Source organism: Pseudorasbora parva, chromosome 17 (genome assembly GCF_024679245.1).
Source record: "Pseudorasbora parva isolate DD20220531a chromosome 17, ASM2467924v1, whole genome shotgun sequence".
NCBI classification, from domain to species: Eukaryota; Metazoa; Chordata; class Actinopteri; order Cypriniformes; family Gobionidae; genus Pseudorasbora; species Pseudorasbora parva.
Window position 1 is genome coordinate 26,239,094 of NC_090188.1, and position 17,974 is coordinate 26,257,067.

A 17,974-nucleotide genomic window follows, 5' to 3' on the forward strand; every position below is an offset into this window, starting at 1 on the left:
AAAAATAGCCTACTACTATAGATGGCGAATAAATTAGTTTGTGTATAATTCAGCAGCAAAAGTTACAAAATCACGAGTGCACAATAATTGTATAAAATCTAAACATTTAGTGGGGGGGAAATAAAGGAAACCACAAAAGTGAATAAGTGTAGCTGTGGGTGTCACAGGGTGTTTTGGTGTAGGTTTCATGTTTTAAGGTTTTCATGGTCACTGTCATGTTTTGTCATGTGTTCCCTTGTCATGTGATTCCATGCCCTCATGTGTTCCTGCCTCTTGTTCCTGTATCATGTTGTCATTGGTTTATGGGTTGATCATTGTTCACAGGTGTCCCCTGTCTTGTCATTAGCCCTTGTGTATTTAAGCCCTCATGTTTGCTATAGTCTTGGTCAGTTATTGTATTTTGTAACCCGCTGTTGATGAGTGTTTTTTCTAGTCGAGTTTGTCACGTCAAGTCTTTTGTTATTTTGCCAAGTCTTTTGTTTATGTTTGGATTTGTTAAGCTTTAATAAAAAGACTGCACTTGGGTTCTCAACCTCGCCTCTAGAGTGAATACGGTTACAGTAGGCTAAATCTGGAAAAATGTTACACAAAATATATATTTATGAAAAACAAGTAAATATATTTATAGAAATAGGGCCTATATACTAAGAAATTACATTTATTTTAAATGTATAGTAATGTAATGAGGCAGCAACATATAGATAGGGCAGAACAAAGGCTATTTAATAAGGCATCATAGCGCAAAAGTATTAATATAGAGCAGCACAAAGCGTGTATGCGCATCCTGTGCGCAGGATTATGTGCTTGAAGCAACAACGAGTCACATGCTCACAGCGAGCCACGCTCCGTGTGTCCATCCGCATAGAGAAGTTCAAAACAAGATATAGATGCGTAGTGTATCTATGCAGGATTCTTATAAGCCGTTTATTTTAACAGTTTAACATTTCAGCTGCTGTGTGTGAAGAACAATACAATAACTAGTCCAGTGTTGTGATCTAACAGACAACCGGTAGAAAGTACCATGATTTACAGCAATAAACGCCAGCTGATAGTCCTTTTTTGAGAAACCATAGAGTGTTATCTACAGATCAAGCATAATAACAGAAACAATAAATAATCTCGGAGACTTTCATCGTAACCGAACGCGACACAGTTTGAACGCTGAATGGAGAGTGACTGACATCCGCAGCGGAGGGAGCATGCATTATTGTGAACTTGAATTTAATAACTTAAATAGTAATTTGTACTCACATTAAACTATGGAATGGCTTCAGAACACTTATAAGACAATGCTGTCTGACCGATATCCGATCCGGCAAATAATGGCGGATCGGAGCCGATACTGATCCTGAGTATCAGATCGGTGCATCCCTATTTGTGACGTAAGAAACACCAGCGATTTCAAACTGTCTTTGGGTCACTGGACTTTTGAGGATAAAATCTTGACTCATGACAATTTGAAAGTTTGTCCTTAGGCATATTAAAAACACTACATAAGCCCTATTCGCACGGGACTAGTATTATCTGGAGACCTCTGGTGATTTGTAATAATTGCAGAGAATGTCGGTGATCTTAATCCCGTGCGAATCCGCCATGTCTGTAATTTGTAAAGTAAAAATTCCCCCCCAAATGACCTACCATATTTCGCCGAACACTGAGGTCCTGTGATAGTAGTCCTGTGCGATTCGATCTCTGTGATTTAGCCAGGATTAGGCGGATCGTCTATAATTTTTGCAAGGGTTTTTTCTTTCTGTCAGCATTTCTATCTTTATCTTTCACGAAGAATGGAATCTGCATTCATAATATGCACCGTTATGAATTCCCGTACAGCCGCACGGATTATACTTTCTGATACTTACTGATTGAATGGTGTGTTTAATATTAACATCAATGCTATTCTTAATGAAAAACAGAACAGAACAGAACAATGACAAGCTTGTTTAAATCGTTTAAATAGGCGCTTTTACATTTAGCTGTGAAACTGAATCTTCCGCCGTATATTGTCAGCTTCTCACTCGTGATAATTGAAATCTGACTCCTGCCGCTGGTCTGAGCTCAGTTCATGGCGTCTGTTCTCTAACTGAACAAAATTATGTTTATTTATTACTATAAAATGATCAAAATGATATCGATGCCTTTTTATGATTTCATACAGCTTTATCTATAATGAAGTCTTGACATCATATCCGGGAGAAGTCAGTAAATTCGAGTAAAATCACAGGCTTTGCTTATCCTGTGCGAATGCACCACGCAAAACTCAGATGTGGGGGAGTCATTTCTAAATCACAGAGGTCCCTAGATAATACTAATCCTGTGCGAATAGTGCTTTAGACATATAAACAACATTAAAAACTTGGTTTTCACTACAGGGGTCTTTAAGACATAACTGACTTGGATTGATTATGTTAATTTTTGCATCATAAAAGCATTTGAAGATGCAAGTGCATTTATCAACTAACAAGCATGCCGCAAGCGCTAATTGAAGATTTGAGAGTTTGAGTATGCCATGTGTGCGTATAGCATGTTTGTGTGCGTGTGAGAATTGAAAGAAAAGCAGAATGCGGCTGTTTCTAGAGCACACATAATGCCATCAGGCATCTGCGGTTCAAAACAATGCATCAGAGAATTATTTTCTTTCTTTCTCCCACCTCTATAAAATATTAATTGTGGTTAATATTATTTGTGAGATTTTACCCTCTTGTAATATTTCATTCATTTATATAAATTAAAGCTATTCTAAAAATCCATTTGAAACTCCTGAAGATGCTAATTCTCTTCCAGGTTTAGCCCCTGTTTTTAGCAGCTGTATCTCACAGTTATTATGTCTCTCTTTTATTCACAGTGGAGTTTCTATGGAGCCATACTACAGAGAGCATGTGTGTGGGATACATGTCTGCCCAGGACAGTAAAGCCAGGGTAAGAAGTTCCTAAAGCAGGGGGTCTACACTGTCTCAGCAGTTGCTAGGGCGTTCTGGGTGGTTACTCTGCTCCCTAGATATGGTCCAGGACTCCGCTTCCATCTAGTCAAATACAACTTTCGTTACAGTACTTGAGTACAATTTCTTTTTTTGTTCGTTTTTACTTGTTTTACTTGTTTAATAAAAAAATAAAGTATTTAACTTCGCTGCATTTATTTTTTACCAAAAGTACAAAGTACTTTGACAAAGGTGCCTACAGTGGAGCCATGCGATAAGTGTAACACCAGTGTGGTTTGAGTTACATGCCAAAATATTTTTATACTTAAATACTTGAAGGCACAATATGTACGATTTTTGGGTTAAAATATCCAAAAAACACTAGAACAGCGTTATATTTTTTTTTGACTTGTGTACTTGCATTATCCATTACATTTCCAAGAATGTTTAAATCCAGAGAATGAGAGATTTTAACCAGGACACAGACTGTGTCCGTGCGTCACCTAAAAGTGACGTCATACCCTCGATTTCTATTTAATTTTTATTCTTTATTTTATTTTATAGAAACCATGGGAATGCCAAAGATGCTTTAATGTATTAAATGTTTTATTAAACAAGGGAACAATTGTTTGGATACACTTATAGACAGAAAACAAATTATCGTACAGTAAAATAGCATTTTCTTCATCATACTATATTTTTTAAAATGAATTGCGTGCCATTTAGCAACACAAGCCATTCACCATTTATTAATATGATATTCTAATATTGATCTAGCTTACTGCAGTGTGGAAATGTCTCATAGCAGCCACAGAGCAAATGCACAAAGTAACGTTATAACATAATTTTCAACCTACTCAAATGTATCTAATATGATAAAACAGCACTCCGTTACCTCATATACGCTTGTCCAGAAGAAGAGGACCTGTGGCATAATAAAAGTTCTGAAAATTGACTTTTTTTGTGATCACATCTGAGGGGTTTGTTCAAATGTGAACAATAGTAATAGAGATGCTTGTCTTTGCAGTCCTCACAATTGAGGTTTCTTAGTGCTATTCAAAATTATTAATAAAGTATTATCAAACGTCCAATTGGTTTAGTTTGGCAGTCAATTAAATAAAAGATGGTCAACTTAGGAAGTCCTAATGCACGAAGAGTGATAAAAGCATGGCAACACCCACAAATATACTTATCTTTTTAGTATCAGTCCATAAGTTTCTGGTATTTTATTGGCAGCAGGTACTCATAAAATGAAGCTTTTCAAAATAGAACAATCCTGCTGAATTATGACGGGTTTTTCATCCGATGACTCTAAGGAAACCTTGCAGAAGAAAGACACCAACTCATTCCTGTACCATTCCAGAAACATTCCTCCCATTCCAGCATGCATTGTGCTGCTGTGTATGTGTGTGTGTTTGATGAGATGAAAGCCCAGAGCTGATTGGCAGCTCAGCGAGATGGACACAGTCCAGAGCTCTCGGAGTGTGTGCCGTTTTAACCGTTTCTATTCATGCTTGTAGCTCAGAGCGTGTCTGGAAGTGTGCATTGACCCGTTTTAGAATAGTCCTTTGTTGGGTTTGTGCTCTGAACAGGGGCTCTAGTCAGTTCTTGCAGAAGCCAGTGTACTCTTTATCCGGTCTATTGTCAGTGCAGATTGGCTGGAAGCGGACCCTCTCTGTTGCTTCAAGCTCTGTGCCTTTCATGCCTGGCATTGATGAATCTCTTACATTTATCAAGCCTCTTTACCTCCAGAACTTCTCAACCTGTTCAGTTTGTGTATCTGTTAACACGGTTGTGAGCCTCTGTGTTTGGTGCACTGACAAACATGTTGTCCGATAGATAGCCTGGAATGTGGATCGCATGTGTTTTTCTGCTAGAGCAATGGGATGGCAAGATTTCAAACCTTCCAGCTCAATTTCCAAATCCACACGCATCATCGCTGTTGGAAAAGAGCTAGTTTTCTCATTTTCTCTCCTCCTTGCTTAAGGGGTCATTTCTTGTACAACGATGTAACTCACTGATTAACTACAGTAGTACGATGCATCGTTGAAGAAACTAACTAACTAGTCATGAATGATTTTTTTCAAAAATCATAGTAACTCGGCCGCGCCTCTGTCGTTTGAACTGCATTGGTTCAACAATATAGGACTGTCGTTAATGACACGACATGCAGCTGGAGTAATAGTTTCCTGCTAATTCATCTATTTGAGATCACAGAGATGCTGCTATAACAAATGACCCTTTAACACCAAGATCAATATCCACAAACAACTCCTATTTAATTTTGATATAATTTTACAGTAAATAGATAAAAAAGGTACTTCATATCCCCACAGCAAAACACAGCATAAACGTATAGATGAGAAGTATTGGGGTCATGTCGACCCCACACACCCAGTGTTGACTGGAAATGAACAACATAGGAGAATGAAATCTCTGCCCTTCGCCAGGTTACCGACAAGAGTGTGTATGAGAGAGAGCCAAGTAACATCCAGGACTGGCAGCGCGTGATGAGGCACATCTGAATCGAATGGAGCCTTGTCACCTCACCTCACCGCAGCGTGCCACTCCTCCACCTCCTCTGACCTGGTCTGAAACACACACAACACTCCCTGTATTCAGGCCTCTTAGTCACAGCAAGGGCACCAGTTACACTTTATTTGGATACTTTATTAAATTTTTGGACAATTTTAACTTATTTGATTTTAAATAAAAGCCTCTCTGAGGCCTAACGCCACATCCGCTGTGTCTGTATTTGCTCCTTACACCACGAATGGAATATATAGAATATACGGACCCACTTTATATTAGGTGGCCTTAACTACTAAGTATTAACATTTTAATTAATCATTTGATACAATGCACTTATTGTGAACATACATGTTTTTACATTGTACTTACATTTTAAAAAATGCCTGCATGTAATTACGTCTGTAATTAATTTAGGTAGTTACATTTGTAATTACACAGTTGGCACTTCCCTTACACATAACCCTACCCTTAAACTGACCCACACCACCACACCTGACCCTAACTCTACCCGTATCCCACCTCAATATCAGCAAAAGTGCTTTGCAATACAATTTGAACACAGTAAGTACATTGTACTTAAGGCCACCTAATATTAAGTGGGGCCGAATGTACTTGTACGGAATGAGAATAGTCCGAATGGGAGTGTTTAAGTTGCTCGTTCCCATGAGCGTGATATATTTAAGTCCACTTTTCATCCATGCACGTTTGTGATGCAATGTTCGTTGGAACAATGGTTTGGGAAATCGGTGAACTTACCAACAGTTGGAACTTGCGACCATACTTGGCTAATGTTGCTTTCGGGAAACGGACCCTTGGTTGTTGACTAAACTGTTAAACTGCTCGCTCTTCCATTTCTCAATTTAGCCCCTCAACACAAGGGATGGCATATTGTGGCTGAGAACAAAATATGTGAAAACCACAGCTGAAGCATGGCCATTGTCATAGATCTTTTTTTACACTGCGGCCCCACTTCTGGTTTAAACATTCTGGTTTTCAGCTCTTTAACACATCATACACACATTTTTACATGGCAATTAAGAGAGAATTTTAATGGCATAATTTTGGTTTCTCAAACGAAGCCGTTTTCTGATTAAATCCAACTGCTTAAATGTTTGGCTTGAGTTTTGATGTCCATCTCAGTCAGTGAATCTCTGGTTTGCCACACAGATTTGAGTTTAATCTTCAGGTTGCGTTAAGACTTCATGATTATTTCCAGCAGTGGTAATCCCAACCACATGTCAACTATTCTAGATGAAACACCATCAAGTAGATTGAAATGTGTTCAACTTCAAAACGTTGTTGTCATTTATAAGAAGAAAAAGTCTGATTTACCCTTAAAGATTTGTTGAACTTTTATGTTGAAAATACCTTAAAGTTCAGTTAGAGATTTCCAGTCTTTATTTATTTTATTTCATTTTTTTTATTGTATTTATTTTACCTATAATTCTAGCCTTCTTAAGCTGTATCATTATTTTAAAATGATGAGTAATTATTATATTTCCTTGTATTATTCATTGATTTTTGTTTGTGTTCTTTATTTATTCACACAATTTAGTTGCTTGTTAAGTATGTCTCACTCTAGACGATTATGCTACCGGCTTTCGAGAAGATGTGTGCTATTACTTTTCTGTGTGACTGTGAATTATTATTTCAAATGATAGAAAACAAATGATAAAACAATCCCATAGACTTCTATTGAAAGAGAGAGCTGAACCATATAGTTTAGGACCACAATATCCTGGAGACTTGGGCCAATAAGCAACCACCCAGAACACCCTGTGAACCACATAGCAATGCTCCCTGTTACAACCACCCCTAACTTCTCAACAAAAATCTGGCAGGACTCTAAAGGCCAGAATATTTAGGCATGTAATTGCACAATGTAATGGGTATGTATAAAGGATGGATTTTATTTCTGTAAGGAAAACAACATTGGAACAATGTTCCACAGGTTAGCAAGAAACTGTGCCATGATTCCCCTTGTATCCTGGTTCCCCTAATTCTTTGCAGTAATTCATTTTATTCTCCATTCTGTCTGAATGTGTTTATTGTTACATGGGTGTGTTAGCGATTAGCAGAAACATGTTAGAAAGTTGGTGTTCTAAGCCTGTTCCCCATCTAGATTTAAAGCTAATCTTTTTGTTTTGTTTTTTTGTTTTCAGATACATTTTGGGGCTTTTTTAAAGGGGTACTTCAGCGCTGGGAAGATGAATCTGTATTTAAACTGGGTCATCAATGCAGTAGAAATGTGAAATTATTTTTGAATTTGGTGTCTTCTAGACTGAGAAAAGACAGAAAATGTATTTTTGTCCCATGGGGATGAAAGACTACAATTCCCAGAATGCTTCGCTGCCCTGTGAGGCCATTCCCAACACCACCAACTTCATTACTGTGACTGAGTTAGAGAAGACACTACAAATAAAAACTGAACGTGTCTGTTCAATATAATGAGTGAGTCGCCCCGCGAGTATCACAGCCCTGAGCACTAACTGCACGAGTGATGAGAGCTGAGGTAATCGCGACTACATTCGCGGCATACATTCACAACGCGAGTTCAGTCTGGCACGCGTTTCAGTTCATGCCTTTGCAAGCTTAACTTTCATAGAAATGAATTTGAGAAGTTAAAAGACTTACATTGCTCACCATAGCTCCGTTTAAATGATCCTGTCTGCAAGCTGAGCTCTCCCTGCCAGCTGAGTGTAATCTCCCATCCCCCATGCGCAGATTCAAAACATGCGGAAATGGCTCCCTCTGCTGGCTGTAGTCTTTAGCCTTTGGGCAAACATTCCTCCTATGATGCAAAAATCGTCATTTTGCATCATAGGAGGAATTTTTCCAGAAATAAAATGCATAAATCTCTTGTCTCAGGGAGATATGAGGGGGGAAAGCACAATAATTTGAATATTCTTCAGGGTTTCTACTGATACAAAGCCATATGCTAATCGCTGAAGTAACCCTTTAACTTTGATAGGACAATTGAGGATAGACAGGAAGTGACTGGGGAGTCGCGAGTTGGGACTCACCCAAAGGGCTGTCATTATTGCACCAATGAGTTAAGCTTTTTGAAATGATATTGTACAGCACAATAGCTGCATCTCGTTTCGAAGGCAGTATCCTCCAGAGGTCGCATTTGGAGGCTGCGTATGTCATCGAGGTGGTCTCATGGAATGGGCTTGTTTGTTCAGCACATCCCACAGATGCTCGATTGGATTGAGATCTGGTGAATTTGGAGGCCAAGTCAACACCTCAAACTCACTGTTGTGCTCCTCAAACCATTCCTGAATGCACACGCACCCGGCCATCCACATGATGTAAAAGAAAATGTGATTCATTAGACCAAGCCACTTTCTTCCATTGCTCCGTGGTCCAGTTCTGATTCTCACGTGCCCACTGTTGGAGCTTTCGGCAGTGGACAGGGCTCAGCATGGGCACTATGATTGGTCTGCGGCTATGCAGCCCCATACGCGACAAACTGCAATGCACTGTGTATTCTGAAACCTTTCCATCAGAACCAACATTAACTTCTTGAGCAGTCTAAGTGTATATTAGCTTGTCTGTTTGATCGGACCACACGGGCCAGCCTTTCCTCCCCACGTGCATCAATGAGCCTTGGCCGCCCATGACCCTGTCGCCGTTCACCACTGTTTCTTCCTGGGACCACTTTTGATAGATACTGACCACTACAGACCGGGAACACCCCACAAGAGCTGCAGTTTAGGAGGTGCTCTGACCCAGTCGTCAATCACAATTCGGCCCTTGTCAACCTCACTCAAATCCTTACACTTGCCCATTTTTCCTGCTTCTAACTCTTCAACTTTGAGGACAAAATGTTGACTTGACACCTGTTAGTGGGTGGGATATATTAGGCAGCATGTAATTTTGTAATTTCTTTATTCATTTACTTGATTTTTTTATGGATTTATTACTTTACAGTTATTTTTGTTAGTTTTATGGTATAGTCTCCTGGCTTGCTAGTAATCTCCTTGAGCTTGTGCTGGAGGTCACACGGAGTATGGGAGTGAGATATATGGATGACTGCCATAGCACAACTGATACACATGGATCTGATGAAAGGGGTCACTGTTTTCCACTGATTGTCACCCTATGCGTGTTGTCCCGCCATGGACCAGTGTTACCAACAGGTGGCCCGGGGGCCCGCAGATGATACCTCCACTTCTATTCTCCTCACACATGGGTAGGAGGTTGTCTGCTTCTGTAACCTCCTTATTGTAGCCTGACAGAGATCGCAATCAGGATATGTGCCCGAGGCGGGTGGGCAGCAGCTGCCATCGATTGCAATAAGGAAAACTCACTCCCATCATTCAACAGCTGTGGGCTTTTCTGCCACACTACAAACACACTCTCTTTTTCTCTCTCTGTTTGCCAGACTCACATATCCAGACTTCCTCCTGGGGCAGTGGCCGGACAGTCGCTGGCAATCGAAGGTGGAGTCTGTCGACTTGGGACCGCGAGTGACTGAAGCGGTGTGAAATCATCCTCTATTTCTGCAGCAATATGCCAGCGCCAGGATCTTTATAGCAAGAGCTTGATGTTGTGTCATTGTAGGACACAATTATAAAGGGACAAAAAGGTTGCAATATGTCTTTTCTTCCATCTTTTTCTTTATTGCACAGATATAAAAAACATGTATTCACAATTTCCTTTTCTAAAGCATCCCATGCTACTTTAGCGCTCGGTTTATCAGACAGTGTCATCTGCTTTACTGTTACTTGAGAGGGGACGGGGGGCGGGACAGGGTTAGCAGGGTAATTTGCCTAAGGCGTCTGCTAAGAAAAGGACATGCCAAGTGCACTTCAGGACTAGTGCACTGCTCTGGTTTAGAGGGCTTCCAACAAACTCAGCTTCTAGTATGCTCTGGACAAGACTTGATGCTCCATATTCCTCTCTGAAACTATATGCACCGTCCTTTTCATTGTAAATAAGCTAAGGGTTGTTGAAACAGGGTGGCCATCAATTAAGCGGCTAACTTGATGTTTAATATTACTTTTATTATTATGTTTTATATATAGAGATGCTTGTTTTGTGCAAAAGTTCCGTTTAGTAACTCATGATAAAGGTGTGAACGTTTCGGGTCTGAGTGGAGATATGTGACACGTGCTTGATGTGAGTCTGGTTGAGTCGCAAATGCGTACGCAGCGTGGAATGCAGGATAAAATCCTTTATGAAATTAGCAAGAATTGCCTTTTCATTTGCCTTTTTTTTTTTTTTTTTTAAGCTAAGTATAGCAGTTCAGAGTAAAATTGTCATTTACTCACTCTCATCTCATTCCAAACCTGTACAACTTCTGCAGAACACAAAAGTTTAATTTTGTTAAGAGTATCCTTGTTGTTGTTTTCCATTTAATAAGCTTTAAAATAATGCAAAAGAATCAAAGTATCATAAAAAATGGTCCTGACTTGAGTCTTCATATATCTAACTGAACTCAAACGTCCAGTTTACCTAGAAAATTTCAATTGAAATCCTTTTATTTTTCATGCAGAAACGTGCAGATTGGAATGACGTGAGGGCGAGTCAATGAGAGAATCAGGTGAACTATTCCTTTAAAGAGTGGGACTATTCTCAAATCTAATGATATGCACTGTTGAAAGTATGTTGAATCGTGGTTGTTACATTCATCACAAAGTCGACGGCAGTAGGATCACAGAAAGATCTTCTGGTGAGACTAGATGCACACGCACTTTTGCACAGCGTCTTACAAAATAAGTGCACTACTTTGACTAACTGCACTGCTCGCGTGTACCAAGAACATGGCGCATGTTTCGCAATCCAAGTATGCATTTCTTTGGCGTACTTTGTGTTCACTTGACCTTATTTGAAAGCTGCATAGTGCACTTCTGTGATTGAGCTGTATTAACATGTGAACAGCTTTGTGTTTTCTAATGCCATGTGTAGTGCTCAGGAGATGAGACCCCCCAAAAAAGCAAGCTAACAAAATGACTGTTAGTCCATCTTTAAAAATGCAAAATATATTTTAGGTCTGTATTTTATAATGGCAGAAAAACGAGACGATCTCTAAAATGTATTTATAAATGACACTGAATCAAATATGTGGAGGGTTATTACATGGATGAGTGTTTTTGGCAGGGCTAATATTTCAAGTTCTGCAGTTGAGAACTTCTCTTTAGTTAGAATTCTTGCATTACTATAAAAATGTATGATATATATGCTTATTTTAGTTTTACTTGACCCTGCGTTTATTATGAAATGTCTGTCAACGTTTCCAACAGCAGATTGTACTAATCTCTTGCTATTGTAATGCTCAATAAAACTGAGATATGACATGCAGTTGTAAGTGTTGACTTTAATTGATTGATTGATTCATTTATTTTACTTAATACATACAAGTTTGCAGAAGTAATAAATTGCACTTTTTGCAATCATATAAAATGAGGGTTGAATGAGGGCTCCTGTCATGTATTAATAAACTAAACTATTTTATTCTACTTAAAATGGGCTGCCATATCCAGCCTTTTCTTACCATTTGAGTAAAAAAAACAACAACACTTACTTTGAACACTGTTTTTGAGAGAATGGCAGCTTGTGGTAAACAAGGTATTAATTATAAACAAAATTCACAGACACATCAATTATTAGTTGCACATATAAGATATTTTAGCAGAGACATTTCTCCTCAGAGAAACCCATCAACAATATAGATTTATATATGATTTATCCACCACTAGATTTTCATTCAATGAAATGTTCCTCCTTTTAACACCACCTGCTGCAGAGTATCAAATCAAAGTTGATGACTGTAATGTAACTAAAGCCTATAGAGCAGGTATGACATCACTGTTGGCCAATCGGCAGTTGGCATCGAACTGGTTCCCTTGAGGAAAAACCCAATAGGATTTGCTTTTGGATGATCACAAAAAATATATATAAAAAGCTTCTTGATCAACACAAGTTTATGATACACTCACGTTTTGTCCAAGATAATAATCACAGGTGAATGCAACTTTTTGAAGTCCTCGGACAGTTTTTATCTCAAAACATTTTCCAGAATTTGGACTTGTTGGACTTGTTTATAAAAGCACAATTATGAGCATAATTATGCTGTAAAATCAGACTGAGCTTACCTTTTTGGCATGATGACGTTTAATCCCATTTTGCCACTTGCTGGCAACTGCCTTTTTCAAGACATGTAACTGCTTCAACAATAAAAAAAACATGTATTTTATTTCGTATAATAAAACGTGAGTGTCTTGAGCTTGTGTTCACCACAGACCTTATTTCATCCACTTAACCAAAACCACATTTAAAAAAAAAACATTGACTTCGAGGTAAAGGAACTTAAAGCGCAAAATGCTAACTGTGTTTTGGCCTGCAAAGTGATGTCATATCTCAACCACTCTATTGGTTAGCACCTCTGTAAGTCCCGCCTAAGCTTCCTGTTTCAATAGGAAATACATCAACACAGTTTCGAAATTGTGGGGTTTTGTTTAAATCCCTGTTAATTCCTCACACTCCAGTCCAGTTGGTGGCGGTAATACACCATAAGTTGGCTTGTCAACCACCATTAAACCTCACAAGAAGAAGAAGAAACTGGCTGCGTCCAAAATTGTATACTCTCTTGAGTAGGAACTTATCTTGAAAAAGTAATTACTTTATGACCACTAAAAAGTATGTTCTATACCGGTAAATGTAATCCTCTCCCGTAACCTCATGGGATAGTAAAGTACCGATCATATGCACGCTTCAGGTCTCGCTGGAACTATTAGTATTAGTTTTTCTCACTGGAGTCCCTTTTATCTCGCTCACTGGGGTTCTTTACGCAGTACGTAAGCTGCTTACATACAATTTTTGTGAACGTTGAAAATTGTGAATTTTTTTATTGAAAACGTTCTTCTTCATGTTTATACATCCAACATATAGCCAATCTATGCTTGGAAACAATAAGTTATATTTATAATGTCACACTTACAAACAGTTTAAAAAATAAATTCCATACATAAAAAATATATAGATGGATTTTAGGGAGGGGGTCCCTCATAAAAGCATTATATTTGGGGGTCCTTGGCATCTTAAAGTTTGAAAAACCCTGCTCTAAGTGCACCAAATTTGAACTAAGTGGAAAAAAAGAGCTGAATTAACTTTGCATTCACACTCTCGGGCATTAGAAGTGGACTGATATCTATTTTTGTTCCTCTTTCCAGTCGCTGTTTGGATGCTGAACCATCAGAATGCCTTGGATGTTAAAGGGTTCGTTCACCCAAAAATGAAATTGATGTCATTAATGACTCACCCTAACGCCCGTTTCACACATACTCCGTCTGCAGTGCGTGTGCGTCGCGTATTTTTTTCCGTACCCATGTTAACGGATGACAGCGTTCACACTGCACGCGGATGCAGTCCGTCAGTCCGTTCCAGGAGCGTTGCGTCTGCAGCAGTGCACGGATCGTTTTCGTACCGAGTCTATTTTTTGCTGCGCTGCGCTGCGTTGCGTTGCTGCATTAAAGTGATAGAACATTTTTCGCATTAAAATAAACATGTACTGACGCAAAAATCTAGTAATTTCAACACGGATGCATATCATTTAAAATATACTCTTGTTTCAAAGTCAACACATGGCTTTTTTTCTCAAGTAAAGCAACAAAACGACACCTTACCTGGCATTGAGGTAAAAAAATGTGCCATAATGGAGAGCACTCGTACTTTCTTGGAGGTGAAAAGCAAAGTTCTTTTTGACCTGCAGGTTTTCTTTTAAAAGGGTGTAAAAACGAAAGAAAAGACGAGAGTCGGCTGTTTTTGAATAGACTATTCTAAGTTTCTAATTTAAAATGTTTATGATTTTAGGCTATAAACTATGTTTAAATGTTTTGCCTTTTGTGTGAGCTAAATCTAAAGTATATTTATATATAAATATGAATTAATGAATTGAAAAAATGTTGTTTAAATGTAGTAGGCTATGTAACCTGACTTCTATTAAAGAGTAAACAAAGAGGATTGGAATTCTGAAGAGGCATGTTCAGTAAAAACTTTTGGATTTTAAATAAAAAAATCATTAATAAATGCTGTGTTTGTGGTATGTAAAAGCGGATCAGTTGCGGACTGCAAACGCAGCATATGTGAAAGGACTACAGGGTGTGGGGCTTCCGCAACGCACACGCAACGCAGCACGCACCGCACACGCACTGCAGACGGAGTATGTGTGAAACGGGCGTAATGTTGTTCCACACCCGTAGGACCTCCGTTCATCTTCAGAACACAATACAATATATATACATATATTTAAGATATTTTATATTTAGTCCGAGAGCGTTTTCAAGTGTATGCACACTATACTGTCCATTTCCAGAAAGGAAATAAAAACATCATCAAAGTAGTCCATATGTGACATCAGTTAGTTAATTAGAATCTCTTGAAGCATCGAAAATACATTTTGGTCCAAAAATAACAAAAATTACGACTTTATTCAACATTGTCCTCTCTTCCTTGTTTGTGTTCAAACCTCAAATAAAGATTCAAACGGTCATGAATCAGTGAATCGATCAATGATTCGGATCGCCAGTGTCACGTGATTTCAGCAGTTTGGCATTTTGAGGTTTGAACACAAGGAAGAGATGACAATGCTGAATAAAGTTGTAGTTTTTGTTATTTTTGGACCAAAATGTATGTCTCATATGGACTACTTTGATGATGTTTTTATTTCCTTTCTGGAAATGGACAGTATAGTGTGCATACACTTAGATACGCTCTCGGACTAAATATAAAATATCTTAAACTGTGTTCTGAAGATGAACGGAGGTCTTACGGGTGTGGAACGACATTAGGGTGAGTCATTAATGACATCAATTTCATTTTTGGGTGAACTAACCGTTTAAAGAGAAATTGTTTTTTTTCTTCGGCCGTGTTGAAATAGTCTGTTGTTTTATCTTTATCTGGAGGACTACTGTTCTCACTCTCTTTGCTTAGTCTGAGTCTCCATGAGCCTTTGTGAAGTTCCAGACAAAAACACAGCACTATTTGTAGCATCATATTTGTTTTTGAGGCTCTAACAGACAGCACACGTTCTATCCTCGTCTTCCCCGAGCCTTTTCTACTCCCCGCATATCTTATAATCTTAACTGTGGGCTGCCAAAGATTTATAGTCTAGAAATAAATTACACACTTGACAATAACCCAGAGGTGAAAATAGAAGCTCTCCAGAGAAGCGAAAGCAAAAATGTCTTTGTTTGATGTCAGCTTGCAGAATGATGGTGTTAGTCTGTGTTTGGAAGGTTTGAGTTAATAGTGGTTTCCTTCATGATCCATATTGAATGTAACAATCCTGAGGCTGTCCATATGCTGTCCTGAAATTTGTCCTACAGGGTGTCTGTGGATTTATTGTCATCTTATTGTGTTTGTGGTCAGTGCCACATTGACGTTTGGTTTCTTTCACTGCCTTTAAAAGTGTTTTTTTTTTTCTTCTCTCATTTCATTGTTTGGCACACTCACTTGGTCCTTTGTGCGATTTCCATTAAGGACAATAATTGCATCTGTCCGTAACGGAGTGTTTTGTATAATATTGACTTTTTAAAACAATATTCAACAGTAAGAATGCGTTTTGGAAAGTTAAGAACTATATCTTATAGTTACTTTATTTTTTTGAAAAAAAAATAAACTATAAAAATAATGTTTTTTTGCAAACCATAGTTTTTTTTTCTTCCACATTTTAAAAAATGAAAAGTATAATACACACATTTTATCAAATTAAACTATATACATAAACCTTTCGGAACAAACTGAAAACAAGTAAGTGCTGAAAATGAAATGCTTAAATCATTTTTTTCTTCTTTCTGGCAGCTAAGATAAAAATAAAAATAAAAGAAAGAAAAAATATGGAACGGGTGAAACTTTATTGTTTTACTATTCTATAATAAGGCTTCTTTCAACTCATATGCATATTATTCAGTATTATGATTAATATTATTAAAGACAACTTTAAATTAAAAAACAACTGACATTGTGGGGGGAAAAACAGACCAAGAAAATATACTGCAAAATGTACACATTGAAAAATATTTTACACATTATTTGATTTCTTAAAATTTGCACATAATTCATCAACATAACTTTCCATCACATACTTAAAGGATGGTAGATGTTAGAGCTGGATATTGACACAAATTTCATGATTCGAATCGATTTCTATTCACATGCTTTCAATTCAATTCCAATTTCGATTCGATATTGATTGTATTCATACACTTCATATGTATATGTTTTTATAATAAATGTATACTTCTAACTTCACAATTACATAATCTTATTTTACTCCAATTCGTTTTTTGAAATATAAACATTTAAAAGGTGGCTTTCATAAAAACTACTGATTTATTCAAACGTGCATTAAATATTGAATTATAATGAATATCATTATAATAAACCGAATAATGAGTTTATGGTCAATGAATATGTTTTTTCTGAGGTTTTCAAGCTGTTTCATTGATATCTTTCCGCGGTTGAAACACTGATTAATCGATTACATAAGAAGTGATATGCATATGATGTGATCTGTCACGCCACATTAAACAGCGGCAAAACTATTTATTGTTTAAATTTCATAAAAAAATTGATGTAATTTGAAATCTGTGACTTTGTTTCATATCAAAATAGCAAAGCACAAAGATTACTGCGATGTATTAGACGGGAGAAGCTCTGCAATGTTCCGTTCATTCATTCATCTGAAAACAGGATGACTCATAAAATGTGACTAATAAAAATATCGACATCTTGATTTTTAACGAACTGACATTGATTCTTAAATCGCAAGAATAGCGATTTAAGAATCGATGTCAGTTCGTTAAAAATCAAGATGTCGATATTTTTTTACCCAGCCCTAGTAGATGTGTTTATTTAGACAGCAAGCACATATTACAAAATAATACAGCTCACCTTGAACCCTTTACACAAGCACATTCCCTGTGTCACTTTCCATTTCAGTCCTCCAATTCAGTGGCACTTTTATGCCGTGCACGCCGTAATGTTATTTGTGAGGTTGTGGCAGGGTTGCAGAGGGCCCCATCAGCTTTGAAAAGAGATACTTGGTCTTTAAGAGGTGGCGGGGCACAGGACATTCAAGGTGTATCCAATGGCTCGCGATCAGCGAGACCTAAAACGCGAAACAGACGGCAGCGCGAGTGAAGATCAAAGACTTCAACCGTGGCCCCGCTCGGCCTGCTGTCCACACATGCTGAACTCTCCTGTCAGAGGGAATCTCTGCCATGTGGCCTTTGTCTTTCTGCTCAAACCAGCTCACCCAACAGGTAGCTACTGCTGTAGCACCAGCAACAACTCAGTTTTACTATGTGTGCACAGAGACACAGTCACGTACACAGAGCCTCACAGGTCGTCTTCCACTGCTCATGTCACACAAGGACATTCTGTGCTGGAAATAGCAGGCAGACGCGGGAACTTGGCATAACTTTCTTCCCTGACAAGTTACTTCTTTGTTGATGATGGTGGGACAGTGTCTTATTTTAAAGTGGACAAGTGGAAAGGAATCTAAATATGTTTAAGTCAAA

At 38.1% G+C, this 17,974-nt stretch overlaps 1 protein-coding gene across 2 annotated transcripts in view; it reads left to right on the top strand.

The window, feature by feature from the left end:
• tasp1 (taspase, threonine aspartase, 1) overlaps positions 1-11,747 on the top strand; it is a 56,434-nt gene extending 44,687 nt beyond the window's left edge. The window contains exons 13-14 of one of the 2 annotated variants that reach the window (XM_067421325.1): positions 2,843-2,916; positions 9,835-11,747. In XM_067421325.1, the coding sequence (XP_067277426.1) occupies positions 2,843-2,916; positions 9,835-9,927 (167 nt within the window). In that variant the 3' untranslated portion in view covers positions 9,928-11,747. Of the gene's footprint in view, positions 1-2,842; positions 2,917-5,365; positions 7,626-9,834 lie in introns of those variants that run through there. The other variant, XM_067421326.1, reaches the window with a different exon arrangement.
• Positions 11,748-17,974: the final 6,227 nt, after the last annotated feature.